Source organism: Phyllopteryx taeniolatus, chromosome 2 (assembly GCF_024500385.1).
Source record: "Phyllopteryx taeniolatus isolate TA_2022b chromosome 2, UOR_Ptae_1.2, whole genome shotgun sequence".
Classification (NCBI taxonomy): Eukaryota; Metazoa; Chordata; class Actinopteri; order Syngnathiformes; family Syngnathidae; genus Phyllopteryx; species Phyllopteryx taeniolatus.
In genome coordinates this window covers 3,312,666-3,326,719 of record NC_084503.1, presented here as the reverse complement: position 1 = coordinate 3,326,719, position 14,054 = coordinate 3,312,666, and the positions used below count along the sequence as shown (strand labels likewise).

The 14,054-nt window shown below is 40.8% G+C and overlaps 1 protein-coding gene across 3 annotated transcripts; it reads left to right on the top strand.

Annotated features, from left to right (window-relative positions):
* Nucleotides 1-1,644: 1,644 nt before the first annotated feature.
* On the top strand, nt 1,645-13,876 carry LOC133468129 (eukaryotic translation initiation factor 4 gamma 2-like). 3 transcript variants are annotated; one of them, XM_061753635.1, is made up of 21 exons: nt 1,645-1,673; nt 2,717-2,824; nt 2,959-3,015; nt 3,345-3,470; nt 3,580-3,682; nt 3,783-3,914; nt 4,008-4,074; nt 4,159-4,310; nt 4,455-4,565; nt 6,781-6,963; nt 7,057-7,210; nt 7,298-7,458; nt 7,554-7,661; nt 7,811-7,918; nt 7,989-8,093; nt 8,199-8,414; nt 10,199-10,457; nt 11,186-11,390; nt 11,457-11,665; nt 11,740-11,861; nt 12,627-13,876. In XM_061753635.1, exons 1-21 carry the CDS (start codon nt 1,645-1,647, stop codon nt 12,690-12,692), a joined length of 2,781 nt encoding a protein of 926 aa, XP_061609619.1. In that variant the 3' UTR covers nt 12,693-13,876. The 3 variants fall into 3 exon arrangements, with proteins under 3 accessions (XP_061609619.1, XP_061609627.1, XP_061609638.1); XM_061753643.1 differs by lacking the exon at nt 2,959-3,015; XM_061753654.1 differs by lacking the exon at nt 7,554-7,661.
* Nucleotides 13,877-14,054: the final 178 nt, after the last annotated feature.

Sequence of the window (14,054 nt, the reverse complement as noted above, 5' to 3'; positions counted from 1 at the left end):
AGGATGCTTGTTAGGTCATACGAATGAGAGTATTTTTTTCAGTGCCTAATTGTTCTGTCATTATTTGTCCAATTTGAAGGCACTCATCATTTGACAACTTGGCACCTTTATTTATTTATTGGGGGGCAAAATAACATCAGTGTGGGTGTTAGTCGTGTCAGAACCGGCACTGCATGTGGTGCTGAATAATCCCTGTTCTGTTGATGTCAGCGGTGAAGACCCAACGAGTCTCAGTGGGGAGAGCGTGAAAATGAGGTGAGATCTTCACAGTTCCAAAGTTAGTTGGAATACTTTGTGTTCGGAATCACTCAGTATCCGCTTTACCGTGCTCTATATTGTTTCCCAACCTTTATTGAGCCAAGGACTCCCACTTGAGTAGACAGCCAATCACAATCGTCGATTTTAGGAGGCGGAAGAGAGATGAAACCAAATCCGACCTTTTGCAACTATTTTTTGTAACTAAAATTGTAAACGTGGAAATGTCCTAAAGCAACTAATTCTCCCGGTAATGTAATTGATTACAACTAATTAAATTACGTAATCTCGTTACATGTAACTAGTTACTTCCCAACACTGCTGGCGAGTCATAATTTTGAGTTCAAGATATCTTTAGGGTGAGATTAGATTTACGGCCTAGCTCTTAAACGGCAAAAGGGCTTTTCATAGGAACATTTACCAATTCCGGAAACTAAATCAAGTGAATTGCGAAACGATTTGGCGAGGTTTCAGTACGTGACGTCACCGGGGCAGGCTGATGACGCATCATAGAGCCCCCATTCAAAAAGCGACTTCATGCCTCGTGACGCACACAGCCAGTCAGCAGTCTTCTTCGCAGCAACTGCGAGCCACTACGACGAGGCCCGTCCTCTTTTAGATAACGGAAACTGAAGCTTTCTGGTGATAATTACGACAGATTCGCATCCGTTCCCCCACATTCATCGCCTAGTTTTCTTAATAGTTGTCGAAACGACAACAGTTGAGCTGACGTTCTTTTTGTAAAAGGTAAGCGCTTTGGCTATTTCACGGCGTTGGCTAGTGTTAGCTGCGTGACCTAGTTAGCGGCTTTCCGTGGATTTGGTTGTTCTTGCCCTTACATGACGTCGACGGAACAAAGAAACTATCGGAATTCCACAATTTTGGAATGTAACTTTTAATGTCTTGCGGTATCGGCGCAAGGGCCGTCTCGAGGAGATAGCCACCATTATGTGGCTGTGTGCTAACATCCGGTTTCCCTAACAAAGGCTTGAGGAAAAACAGCTTCTGGACTCCTTTTCTCGCTTTCACTCTGTATTCGTATTCAAATCCAATCCGATCTTTTACTGCTCTCCAAAGAACATAACAATCGCGGTATTGGCGATGAACGTTTAAATGGCCCTTCAGCACGGTTTCAAATTAATCACCAAAACGTAGCGATAATGTCAAACCCCAAACATTACTAGCATTAATTTAACAAATTATGAAAGAATATCATTTATGTCCGTATAAATTGTGTCTGGTAGAATTTCCATGAGCACCTCGACAAGTTGTGTGTCGGTCAGATGATTGTTCTGTGACTCTTGTGAATCGGTGTTATCGTAGGTAATTTTCCATTAATGACGCGTTTTAGAGTCCGGGAGGTAGTTGTGAAAGCGGATTGAGACGTGGATGTCTGCTGGGCTAATGCCTCGTGCCAGGTTAGCAGCGCCTGTGTGCGTGTGTGTGTGTGTGTGTACTAGTGCTGAATTTTGCCCCACCGGCACGTGGAGCGCTCATGTGCTCAACTGTCCTCATTAAACTGACTCTCAGTTGGCGAAATTTGAGTGGACTGCACTGGTAACCTTGGGAAGCCGTGTGAGCATTTATCCCTTAGCCTTCAGATCCAGCCGAAGGTCTATGGAATAGTACACTCTTAAACTGGATGTCAAATAAATGCTCATAAGATTATTTAAAGTCCATGTTTAAGGTCAATGTACGAGTACATCCTTTGTACTCACAAGTAGGACGAGTTTGGCATATAAGCAGGACAACTACAGTGGGCGCCCCCACATACTCTGGGTTCGGCATCTGCGGATTTGCCCATTTGAGGACAAATATTTTTTTAATTAGTTTATCTGTGCTTGAAATTCACTTTTTTTTTTTTTTTGCAGGTTAATTTTTTAATGTAATTATAATGGGCATCAATTATCCACAGAGTCTGGCTAGTCGTGGTCTGACCGACTCCCTATCCCCACAAATCGCGGGGGTCCATTGTGAAACTGAATGAAATTCCATTCGGCCTGCTTATTCCGATGGAGGTTTTTATATGGAGCATTTTCATTTGGTTTAACAGAACGCTCCATGTAAACCAGGCTACTCTTGCAGCTCTTTATTGCAGGCCCACGGGGGTTCCATATTACAGAGTAAAGAAAACCAATTGAATTGAGAAACAAGAAAAGAAATTAGGATGGTAATAAGAAAAATAATAACAACAGTAAACATTTAAAATCAATAAAATAATTAATTAAAAATGAATAAGGGCCGGCCTTATTTTTCATGATTTCAGAGGCATGAAAAAGCGTTTATCGCTGTAGTTGGGAAAATATATCGTCTTTAAAAAATTATTATGACAGGCCTATGAAAATCCCTTTTGCACGTTTATTCGTGGAGCACAACTGTCCTTTTATTAAACTGACTTTTCAGTTGTTGAAATGTGAATGTGCTTGCTTTGTAACTGTTATTCTCCTCTCTTTAATTGTAGGGTGCTTCTCCCTGATTCCTTCCCAGAACACAATTCTTTTCCAAATATTTGTAGTCAAGCCGCCAAAGTGGAGAGTGTTGTTGCACCAGGGGTTCCTTCTCATTTCAGGTATTGATTATGTTGTGAGCCGTCCCTGACTACTCGCACTGGGAACGCTTCCAAAACATGACACACACAAACGGAACTAGCATACGCATACACCCTTTCTCGTTTCAACACGCTTTTTTCTGCTTGCATCACAGAGTGGGGGGAGGAGGTGGGGGTGCACCTCAGCACTTTCCCAAGGCTGAAAGCAAAAGGTGATTTTTATTTTAATTTTTAATGTACAATATTAGTAAATTGCATGTTATTGATAGTTCTCACCAAATCTGTGCTGGCCTAAAAGTAGTGTCACTATGAACACAAATGGAGGGACAGGTTCTCCACTAGCTTTTTTTCCCTCCTCATTTGACACATTTTTTTGTAGCTGCCAACTTATTTGCCAAAGTGTTTCACACACATTCAATAACTCCTCCACCATCTACCGTTATTTTCCACTATGTAACTAAACAAAAAAAATTCGTTAAGCTGACACAAGGTTGTTTTGCCATGCAGTTCTTGTAACATCAGCTTTGTTTGTCAATTACAGCGAGTTCCTGGGGAAGCCCCCAGGTTCTGCCGCTCAGAGATGGATACCTTCTCGAAGCACTAGGCGAGAGGCCAGTGTGTCTGCTGAGAAAGTGCAGCATGATGCAATCTTCAGAAAAGTGAGGGGGTGAGTTTTGACTGGGAATTCAAGACTATTGCTTCCGTGTTTGTCAAAACGTTGATGGAATCAGTTTGTGTTAAGCTGCTGGTTTATTGCATGCCTCTGCTATCTTTAGCATTCTTAATAAGCTGACACCTGAGAAGTTTGACAAACTGTGCCTGGAGCTCCTCAATGTGGGTGTGGATTCTAAGCTTGTACTGAAAGGAATTATCTTGTTGGTAGGTGTTCTCTAAAGTTCTTTGATCCATTTGTGTAGCCCATCAAGGCACTCGTTCATTATGTGCTTCTATGCTTTATTTTGGGGGGGTGCCTTTTCAGATCGTTGACAAAGCCCTCGAAGAGCCCAAGTACAGTCAGTTATATGCTCAGCTATGTCTACGCTTGGCAGAAGACGCACCAAACTTTGAAGATCCAGCAACAGAAAACCCTGCAACAAAAAAGCAGAATACAGTAAATTATTAAATATTTTAAGGTGAAAGCATTAACTGGTTTTTGGTGGCCTTTAATATAGTTTTTTCTTCTTTTTTTTTTTCTCGCTTGCAGACCTTCAGAAGACTTCTCATTTCCAAGCTTCAAGATGAGTTTGAAAATCGTGCCAGAAATGTTGAACGTGTGTAGCAAATATTTTGTATAGCATGTTTTGCAATTTTTGTCAAGATCACTTTTAACTTTGTCATTGTTTTTTCCTCTGTAGTCTTTGACAAACACGATTGCCCACTCACCTCTGAGGAGGAGGAACAGCGTGCTGTTGCGAAGATTAAAATGCTTGGCAACATCAAATTCATTGGAGAACTTGGGAAACTCCACCTTATCCACGAATCCATCCTCCATAAATGCATCAAAACAGTAGGTCCTATTTACACAATATACAGTGTTACCTTGAGCACGGTCACGGAATTGAATAAAATCTTAAGTCAAGGCACCACTGTATAGTAAAACAAAATCGGCAGTACGAAAATTAAATTTTCTAATGTGCGTTTTTGTTTTAAGCTTCTGGAAAAGAAGAAGAGAGTCCAAATTAAGGATATGGGAGAAGACCTGGAATGCCTCTGTCAGATAATGAAGACGGTGGGACCAAAACTTGATCATGCAAAGGCTCGGGTATGTTTGTAATAGGTCTGAAACTAACTATTAGTTTAATTTCTTAATCGGTTATTTTTGATTAATCGATGAATTCTTAATTGCCATCCCTTTATTTATTTTAAAAAAAAAAGCACATTATTTCAAATTGGCAGTGCACACAGGTCGCTGCATCAAAAGGTCCAACTTTCTTTTTTAATTATTGACACTCCAGTTGGCTGAAAAACTGAAGACACTACAAAAAGAATGAACAAGTTGTATATTTTAATCCAACACATTTTCTTTTCGAAACATTGCCATCTTAATGCTAACAGCTCAATGCAAAATCTTATTGCCAAAGTAGCGGTACTTGTGTACAGCGCTGTGAAAAAATATTGGCTCCCTTAAATTTTTGCATAGTTTCCCCACTTTAAGATCATCAAACAAATGTAACCCAAGTGAACTTAATGTTTTTAAATGGTGATTTCATTAACTAAGAACATAAAGCTATTCAAAGTGATCTGGTGCTGTGTGGAAAAAGTAATGCCCGCTCAACCTAATAATTGGTTGGGCCATCCTCCGCAGCAGCAACTGAAATCAAGCGTTGTCTATAACTGACAATGAGTCTTTCACATCTCTGTGGAGATATTTTGGCCCACTCTTCCTTGCAGAATTGTTTGAATTCAGAAACAATTGAGGGTTTTAAAATCATGCCACTGCATTTCAATCGGATTCAAGTCTGGACTTTGACTAGGCCACTCCCAAAACCTTCATTTTGTTTTCTTAAGCCATTCAGAAGTTGACTTGCTGGTTGGTGTGTTTTGGATCGTTATCCTGCTGCAGAACCCAAGTGCGCTTCCGCTCGAGGACAAAAACTGATGGCTGAACATTCTCCCTCAGGTTTTTCTGTTAAAGAGCAGAGTTCACGGTTCCATCAATCACAGCAAGTTGTCCAGGTCCTGAAGGAGTAAGCAGCCCAAGACCATCACACTACTACCACCGTGTTTGACTGTTGGTATGATGATCTTTTTCTGAAATGCTGTGCTACATTTATGCCAGACGTAACCACACACACTCACCTCTTCAAAAAGCTCAACTTTCATCTCGTCAGTAAATATAATATTCTCCCAAAAGTCTTGGGAATCGTTCAGATGTTTTATTTTTTATTTTTTGTTTTGCAAAAGTAAGACCAGCCTTTGTTCTCTTTGGTCAGCAGTGGTTTTTGCTTTGGAACTTTGCCATGGATGCCATTTTTTTTCCCCCCCCCAGTCTCTTCCTTATTGTTGTCATGAACACTAACCTTAACTGAGGCAAGGGAGGCCTGCAGTTCTTTAGAAGTTATCCTGAGTTCCTTTGTGGCCTCCTGGGTGAGTCATTGCTGTTCTCTTGGGGTAATCTTTTTAGGCCAGCCACTCATGGGAAGGTTCACCACTGTTCCATGTTAGTCTCCCTTATGGTTCGCTGGAATCCTAAAGCTTTAGAATTGGCTTTTGTAACGCTTACCAGACTGATAGATGTCAATTACTTTATTTCTGGACCGTTCTAGAATTTCTTTGGATCGTGTCCTTTTGTTGCATATATTTTTAGATGTTTTGTCTGGCTTGATTTTTGTCGGTACAGATTGGTTTTGAATAGGTCTGGAGGTAATCAGGCTTGGGTGTGATCAGTGCAAACTAGCCCAAAAATTTTATTAGCCACAATTAATTCATGATTTACCAAGGGGGGGGGGTAATAACTTTTTTCACACAGGGCCAGGTTTTCCTTAATAAAGGAAATCATTGAAAAACTGAATTTTAAGTTCACTTGGGTTATATTTGTCTATTTACATTAGTTTGATCTTAAACACAGCGTGGAAACGGCAAAAATATAAGAATTTGAGAAGGGGGCCCAATACTTTTTCACGGGACTGTTGCTCCAAATAACAGATCTTCCCACAAACACTGCAGCAACATACAGATAATATAACAATACTCACAAGTCCATATTCTTGCTATTATGTGGAAAAACTTTTTATACAGTTCTGATGAATTGGAACAGAACACACACAACAGCAGCACAGACTGTAATAATCGTGCGATGCAGCGGGTGACTAACGTAATAATCGAGCGACACAACGAATCTATAATGAAATTCATTGCCAACACTTTTAATGATCGATTTGTTATTGCAGCCCTAGTTTGTACAAAACAATGCTGTCATAAAGAAGTCCTTTTTAATGCTCTTTGTTTTTAATGACACACCTTTCTTGTCATTCCAGTCCCTGATGAATCAGTACTTTGGCCGCATGCAGGCCTTGACCAACAACAAGGAATTACCTGCAAGGATTCGCTTCCTGCTGCAGAATACAGCAGAGCTGCGCGAGAACAACTGGGTGCCTCGTAAAGCTTATTTTGACAACGCACCAAAAACGATCAATCAAGTTCGTCAGGATGCCATAAAGGTTGATTTTCATTTTCATAACGCTTCCTTGTTTATCAGCGGTTTACGAGTCACCTCTCATTCTGACCTGATGCCAAGCTAATGTTCTTTGCAGGACTTGGGTGTCTTCATTCCCCCTCAATCTGATGGCTCGAGGTCTGACTTTTTCATGGATAATGCCTTCCTGGACTGTTCTTTTCTACAGGCCAGGATCAGATTTGACAAAGAAGGGCTTGGGGGGCTTTCTGATATGTTTGGACAAATGCCTGGTATGCCACAGTATTGTTGTCCTCTTGCCCCACAATGCCACACACGGCACAATTTGCAATGTTTGTTTTTCCTCTTAATTCGTGCAGGAATTGGAATTGGAACAGGTCCTGGAGTTATTCAGGACCACTACTCTCCAACTTTGGGCCGCCACCGCTCCAACCCAATTTTCAATGGCCATATTGGGATTAACAGTTTGCATCAGCCCCCGTTTGATACAGGAAGCAAGCCTTTTATCAAGCCAATGCAGGTGATTGCCATTACGTTTTTTTTCCCCCTCCAACTCAACTTGCTTTTGTTATTGATTCTAGACATTGCCAGCATTTATTCTCAATGTCTACCCAGGGTCAGAGTTCACCAGTTTTCAGCCATAAACAGAATGGCTCAGTTCAGATGCAGTCTAAGGATATGGGCCCACGCTTTAGCAAGAAAGGGAAGCTCAATGTTGATGAGGTATTTAGACTTCTGTTAAGATGGTGGAAAGACTCTCCAGGTTCTATTGTGACATTAATTAATCTACTATAAGCAGATGTCTTTGGGTTGCACTGGTTTTATTCTGACAAAAGGTCGGATGGTTTAAATTCTTGTTTTCACACCTCCAGATCAGCCTGAGGCCAGCACAGTCATTCATCTTAAACAAAAAAGTGCCAAAGCTGCAGCCACAGATGACGATGATGCCGCCAAGTGCCCAAGGTTCCTTAATGGGGCAGGTAATTGTTTATATGGTGGCAGAACATGACTTTACAAAAGTTAAATGGTTAAGCGTTTTTCTTTTTGTAGTCCCCACAGCTTGGTCTTAAAACCAGTCCTCCACCGATTCAGGAAAAACCCGCAAAGTCCACCAAAAAACTACCTCCAACTAAGGAAGAGCTGCAGAAAATGACGGTATGTTTTTTTTTTTTGTTCCCCCCCCCCCCGCCCAAGTCCTGTACAACACTATTACATGCAGTGTAACACATTTCGCCATTGTCTTCTTTTTTTTTTTTTTAGGACACACTTGTTGCTGACTATATGAACGGCAAGGACGTCAGTGAGGCTGTGGCCACTATGAAGGAGATGAAGGCTCCTAAACACTTTTTATCTGAGATGCTGAACAAGATTGTGGTGTCTTCGCTCAGTCGTACAGCTGACGATAAGGAACTTGCGAGCGCCCTGATCCACGAGCTCTGCACAGAGGGCCTTGTCACAAGCGAGAACCTTCTGCAGGTGAGTGTAAAGTTTATACCGCGAACCCCCCCTTTTTTTTTGGGGGGGGGGGGTTGTTCTACCTACTAGAGGTGAAAATATATATATGTATATGTCACTCCCAGCTGAACTTCACTGTAAAACTGACACGAGAGAATTAAACGTATATTCAAGCATCAAAATATTTGACCAAATCCGATAACTTCATCTCATGAACGTCCGCAAGCCTAATCCTACCCTCCAATGCAGGACACCATAAACAGGCTAATGGAAATTAGCATAGATATTACAGTAATTCTTCAAACTTGGACAGACATGGCGCAGCAAAACACACACAGCACACGACAAAAGAGGATAAGACATTGTATATTTCAACACCAAAATGTTTACCTAAACGATATATAAAGCTGCCAAATGTTATGGAACATCCATCTTTTGTTTCGGAAATCACTGAACGCTGATTCGTTACGGCCATAATATCGATTGTTCCGAATATTGGGGGAGAGCAAACTCCAGCGGCCTCCATTACCGGCCAGCACGGCTGTCTTTCTGGCCACTGACAAAAAGGGATGGGGTGCTGCTTGGGGGTACGCCAGTTTATTACACGGCCGTGGAGGCGAAAGTTCTCTTTGCGTCTGGTGTCATCAACACATTGTAAGTCACTCATCATCGCCTCTGTGGTAGCGAATAAGCTGCACTTCTTAGCATGCTTCTTTATATTGTTTCCATTATCACAGGGGGCGAGGTGTGGGTAGGCAAAGGCGTAAACAAAGTACAGTGCTAATTCCTGAGCTATCGTGTCAGGAAGTCGCAAAACCGAAATAAGTGATTGGGTTATACAGTTAACTTGTCACACAGGTCTGGCTGGAACCGCATTATAGCAGTGAGTAACCAAGTTTGAACAACAAAATAATAAGCCAATTGTTACACATCTGGAGTTATAAATGTAAAATAATTCATAACAATAAATAACGACACCCCCTGAACCGGAACTCAATTAATACATCACTGAAGATGTAATTTAAGAACGGGGTCAGGTTATTTGTAATATAAGATTACCTTTATTAGTCCCACAATGGGGAAATTTCAGTCCTTTCAAGTAGCATTAGTGGATATAGGAGACCTAAATGGCATGCAAGAGAAGAAATCTATACGAATACATGCACAAAATTAAAATCTATTGTCCATGCAGAAACTATCCAATTCCGTCTACCACCAATGTTATGTTTGTTTGAGAAATAAGAGTGCCGAGTTTTAATTTTGACAATTGAGATCTGATTTACTGGACTTTTATAACCAAAGTTCCAAACAGAATTGGTAAAGGTGAATTCTGACTGGCACGTGCAAAACTCATATACTTTGATTCAGGCTGCGACTGAGTCTGGCATTACAATGTTGATGCGATAAAAACATATTGAAGCCGAAATGTATTAAGAATTCTGATTATGTTGTGCAATTGAACAGTATGCAGCATTATTTTTATTCTATTAGATAATCTACTGCAATAAAATCTTGTATTCCGATACCGACGCATCCCGATTTTTACGATCATTGGGCTTTATCTTGTCAACTCAAATGCGACCGGATGCACTCGTTACCGGAAATTTGTATTGCTGTTCTGTTTTAGCTCTTGGTGCCCAGCATGACATTACACCGCAGGCGTGCAAATCTAAATTTTGCCTTTCAGAAGTATTAAAATGTCTCAACGGTGTTCTTAAGGTGAATGTTCGCAGTTTATACAACATCACTCACAATGAGGTACTGCCGCCACTCACGAGCTAAACTGCCAACGTTCTCCGAAACAGGCCATTCTCGGTGTCCTGGACCAGTGTCCCAAGATCGAGGAAGAAGTCCCTCTGGTGAAGTCGTACCTGGCTCAGTTTGCGGCACGGGCCGCCGTCGCTGACCTCATCAGCATGACTGATCTGGCCCACCAGCTGGAGAACGGCGCCCATTTCCCACTCTTCCTGCTCTGTCTGCAACAGATGTCCAAGCTCAAGGATCGCGAGTGGCTCGCCGATCTCTTCCAGAAGAGCAAGGTTAACATGCAGAACATGCTACCCGGTATGTCTCGCACTCCACTCACCTCTATCCATCATTGACAAGTCATGTCGTTTGGATTAGGAATGTTGTTTGATCAGTGGAATGAATATTGTTGTTCTGCAATGAGATCTCAGAACTCTCTTAAACACCAGGTCAATAACTGCCTTGTTTAGCCAGAAGTGAAAAAGGAAAGGCAGCTCAACTGTTTCAGACGTAGGCAAGTACAGCCTAAGAATCTAAGAACTGCTCACAGTCTGACTTGTGACTGGAATGTGATCTAGTGACAGTAATTACCAGTCCATGCAACATTGAGAACCATTTTAACAAACGTTTACTAAATTCCTAACTTTGCCTCAGGATGTGTGCATGCGTGAGTCATAAATGCACCTCCAGCATCACATTTTGCCAATGTTTTCACATTACCGTAAAATGAAGTTAGCAGCTGTAAAGCAACAAAAGGCAGTCAATCTTCTGGAATAAGCTGAAGCTGCCAAACTAATTCTTTAGTGTAAAGCGTGCCAACCTTGGCTCTCTTCCTGTTTGAACGTTTCTACAAGCTGAAGAGATTTATTGAGACAAATGTAGTGCTTTGCCTTCATCTTAAAGGCTTTTTTCTACTCCTAACGTATGAAGGTCGCCACAGTCAAATTGTATAGGACTTTCTAGAATCCATTAAACTTAAGACTAAAGTTCAAAGTTGTATTGGGAGTGACTGGTGCTTTGATAGTTCATTCCCCTCACGTCTCCAGAAATGGACCAGAACAAGGACCGGATGCTGGAGATTCTGGAGGGCAAAGGCCTGAGCTTTCTATTCCCACTGATGAAGCTGGAGAAGGAGCTTCTGAAGCAGATCAAAGTGGATCCATCTCCACAGTCCATCTATAAGTGGATTAAAGACAACATATCTCCCAAACTCCACACTGACAAAGGCTTTGTCAATATCCTCACAACCAGGTAGACCAGACATTTTGTCACACTTTACTTTTACTTGGCTTCATTTTTATTTTCTTTTTCTGATAGTTTCTTGCAGTACATCGCCTACGAGATAAACCCTGACGATGACGAAGAGCAGCTGGCGTCTCCTAGCAAGGAGCAGCTGGACGAGGAGAAGCAACTGCTGCTCTCGTTCAAGCCCGTCATGCAAAAGTTCTTGCACGATCACGTTGAGCTGCAAGTCAGCGCGCTCTACGCTCTGCAGGTCCACTGTAATGCTAAACACTTCCCGAAAGGTGACCGAGAAACACACACACACACACACACAAACGCACTTGTCAGAAATGCTAACTGTGCTGTCTGTGTCCAGGCATGCTGCTGCGCTTCTTTGCCTACTTTTACGACATGGAAATCATTGAAGAAGAAGCCTTCCTGACATGGAAAGAAGACGTCACCCAAGAGTATCCGGGAAAAGGCAAAGCGTTGTTTCACGTACGTACTTTCCTCAAACAAAACGCACAAAAGAGAATTCAACATTGTATATTTAAGACCAAAATGTTCAACCAAACCACATATCGTCACTACTGTTCTGCGCTTCTGTTTTTGAAATTAATCTGTTCCTTGACTAAAATTTTATCTGAAAACTGAAGCAATTATGTCCTATAGTTCCCATGATTTAATAATTGATTCCTGTCTTTTTTTTTTTTTTTTTTTTTTTTCCTCCCCCTCAGTGAATCTGAAACATTTAGTCATCCCATTATTCGAAAACGAATTTATTTCAAATTGACAGTACAGAAAATGCACAAACAAATTCATCATGATTCAGTTACTGGTTTGGTCTGTAACAAGTCAGGAAATAGGCAAAAATGTTGTTTTCCATAATAAAAGCAGACGTTTCGAAATGTTGTTTTGGTTAAAAACCAAGATAACCGCTCTGCATGCGAGGACTACAGAAATCTGAGAGTATTTACTGTTCAGAAGATGAAATTCAGATTTTTAGTCAGTGTCTCTAAACAATTGATCGACTATCAAAATAGTTGTGATTCATTGGATAGTAGATTACAATTGTTGCACCTCTGTAATCATTAAATATACAACAATTATCAGTTAATAAACTGTAATCTCAGAAAAAAAATTCCGTACACTTTTTATTTTTTTAAATCTAACTAATCATTGGAATAATCAATTCTAAAAATACTCACTAGGGAGTGATTCCAAACACAAGCTGCGTCTCTGATTTTTGTTTTTGTCATGCAGGTGAACCAGTGGCTCACCTGGCTGGAGACCGCCGAAGACGAGGAATCCGAGGACGAAGATTACTAAAATCCCCCACGTCGGAATTTGATTCCTTTTTTTTTTTTTTTTTTTTTTTTACTTTGCCTCCGTCGGCAACAACGCCGCTGTTACTAATCGACCTAAACCAGCGTCAACACGTCGTCATATTGAAAGATGTAATTTGTCAAAGTATTTTTTGGGGAATTGATTTGCGTTTAGTGTAACAGTGTTTTTCTGAACATAGACACGCACGGTTTCATAATCAGGTCGCAGTCATCAAGTGCTGCTTGTTTACAAGTGAACATGCATTATAAAGAGACTCATTTTTATCTGTTTTTAGATCCACTTTGCTGCACATCATGAGTCGTTGCAATAGTATCATACACTTTTTCATTTTGAAATAAAGAACAATCCTAAGTTGCAGATTTTTTTTTGGGGGGGGGGGGGGGGGTAATTAGTGTGCTTGACAGCTGTATGGAAGCTCCTCCAGTCGTTTTGTTTTCGTCTTGAATTTGACACCAGGCGGCCATTTTATTGTCCACACAAAATGTTTGTGGCACAAGCAGTTAAAGATGGGAGCATCAGACAGTTGCCATTTATTTTTTTTCTAAGCAATGAGTTTTTTTTGCTTTTAGAGGGTGCTTATCTATATTTGATGCTTGTAAAATTACTTTTGATAGTTTTTTTTGTTTTGTTTTTACATCAAGCATTTGGAGTGTGGATGTTTTGTGCTGTAAAAAAAAATAAATCTGTTGCCTTTTTTAATTTATCACTTTTTATGAATATACCTCTGTATCTGACTATACTTGAAAGTGTTTTATCATATCGACAGCCAAAGCTTAGTTTCCAGTATGCCATATCATCGGGTTTTTAAGTGGTCTTTTTAATCTCCTTGCATGTGACCACCTGCGCTTTCTTTCGGGTGTCGCTGTAACGTAAGCAACGGTTTGAGTGGACATCTGATGATCAACCTTAAATAAAGTACATTTCATGGTCGCTCACTTGTCTGGTGCTTGTACAGTACAGTGGGGCCTTGAAAAAGAGTTTGTTCGGTGGCCATGCTACACTTGTATCTTTATCGTTCCTCGTTTAAATGGAAATTTTGATCTCTCCCAGCCTGCCCAAAGGTTTTTTGTTGTTGTTGTTTTTAATAAGGAAACTAGCAGCCTGTATATTTTATAAAAACATAGAAATAGAATGTCAAGAATTAAACTACACTATGATTAATCCACCGTGGCGCCTTCTGGTGTGTGTGTGAGACTTGCCCACTTGGTGACAATATGCAGACAAACAAGAGTTTCACTCAACTACTGTTAACTCGGTAATTTGCAGTAAATGTTTTTTTTTGCAGAGGACAAAGTGTACAAGTATGATTATTTTCTCTCTGTGTTGCTCCGCCATTTGTGTTGG

Coding starts and splice junctions, on each gene's coding strand:
- LOC133468129 (XM_061753635.1), top strand. CDS start 1,645: ATGTCTGCTGGGCTAATGCCTCGTGCCAG. Junction 3,016..3,344: donor CCCAAGGCTGAAAGCAAAAG/GTGATTTTTATT, acceptor TGTCAATTACAG/CGAGTTCCTGGGGAAGCCCC. Junction 8,415..10,198: donor CAAGCGAGAACCTTCTGCAG/GTGAGTGTAAAG, acceptor TCTCCGAAACAG/GCCATTCTCGGTGTCCTGGA.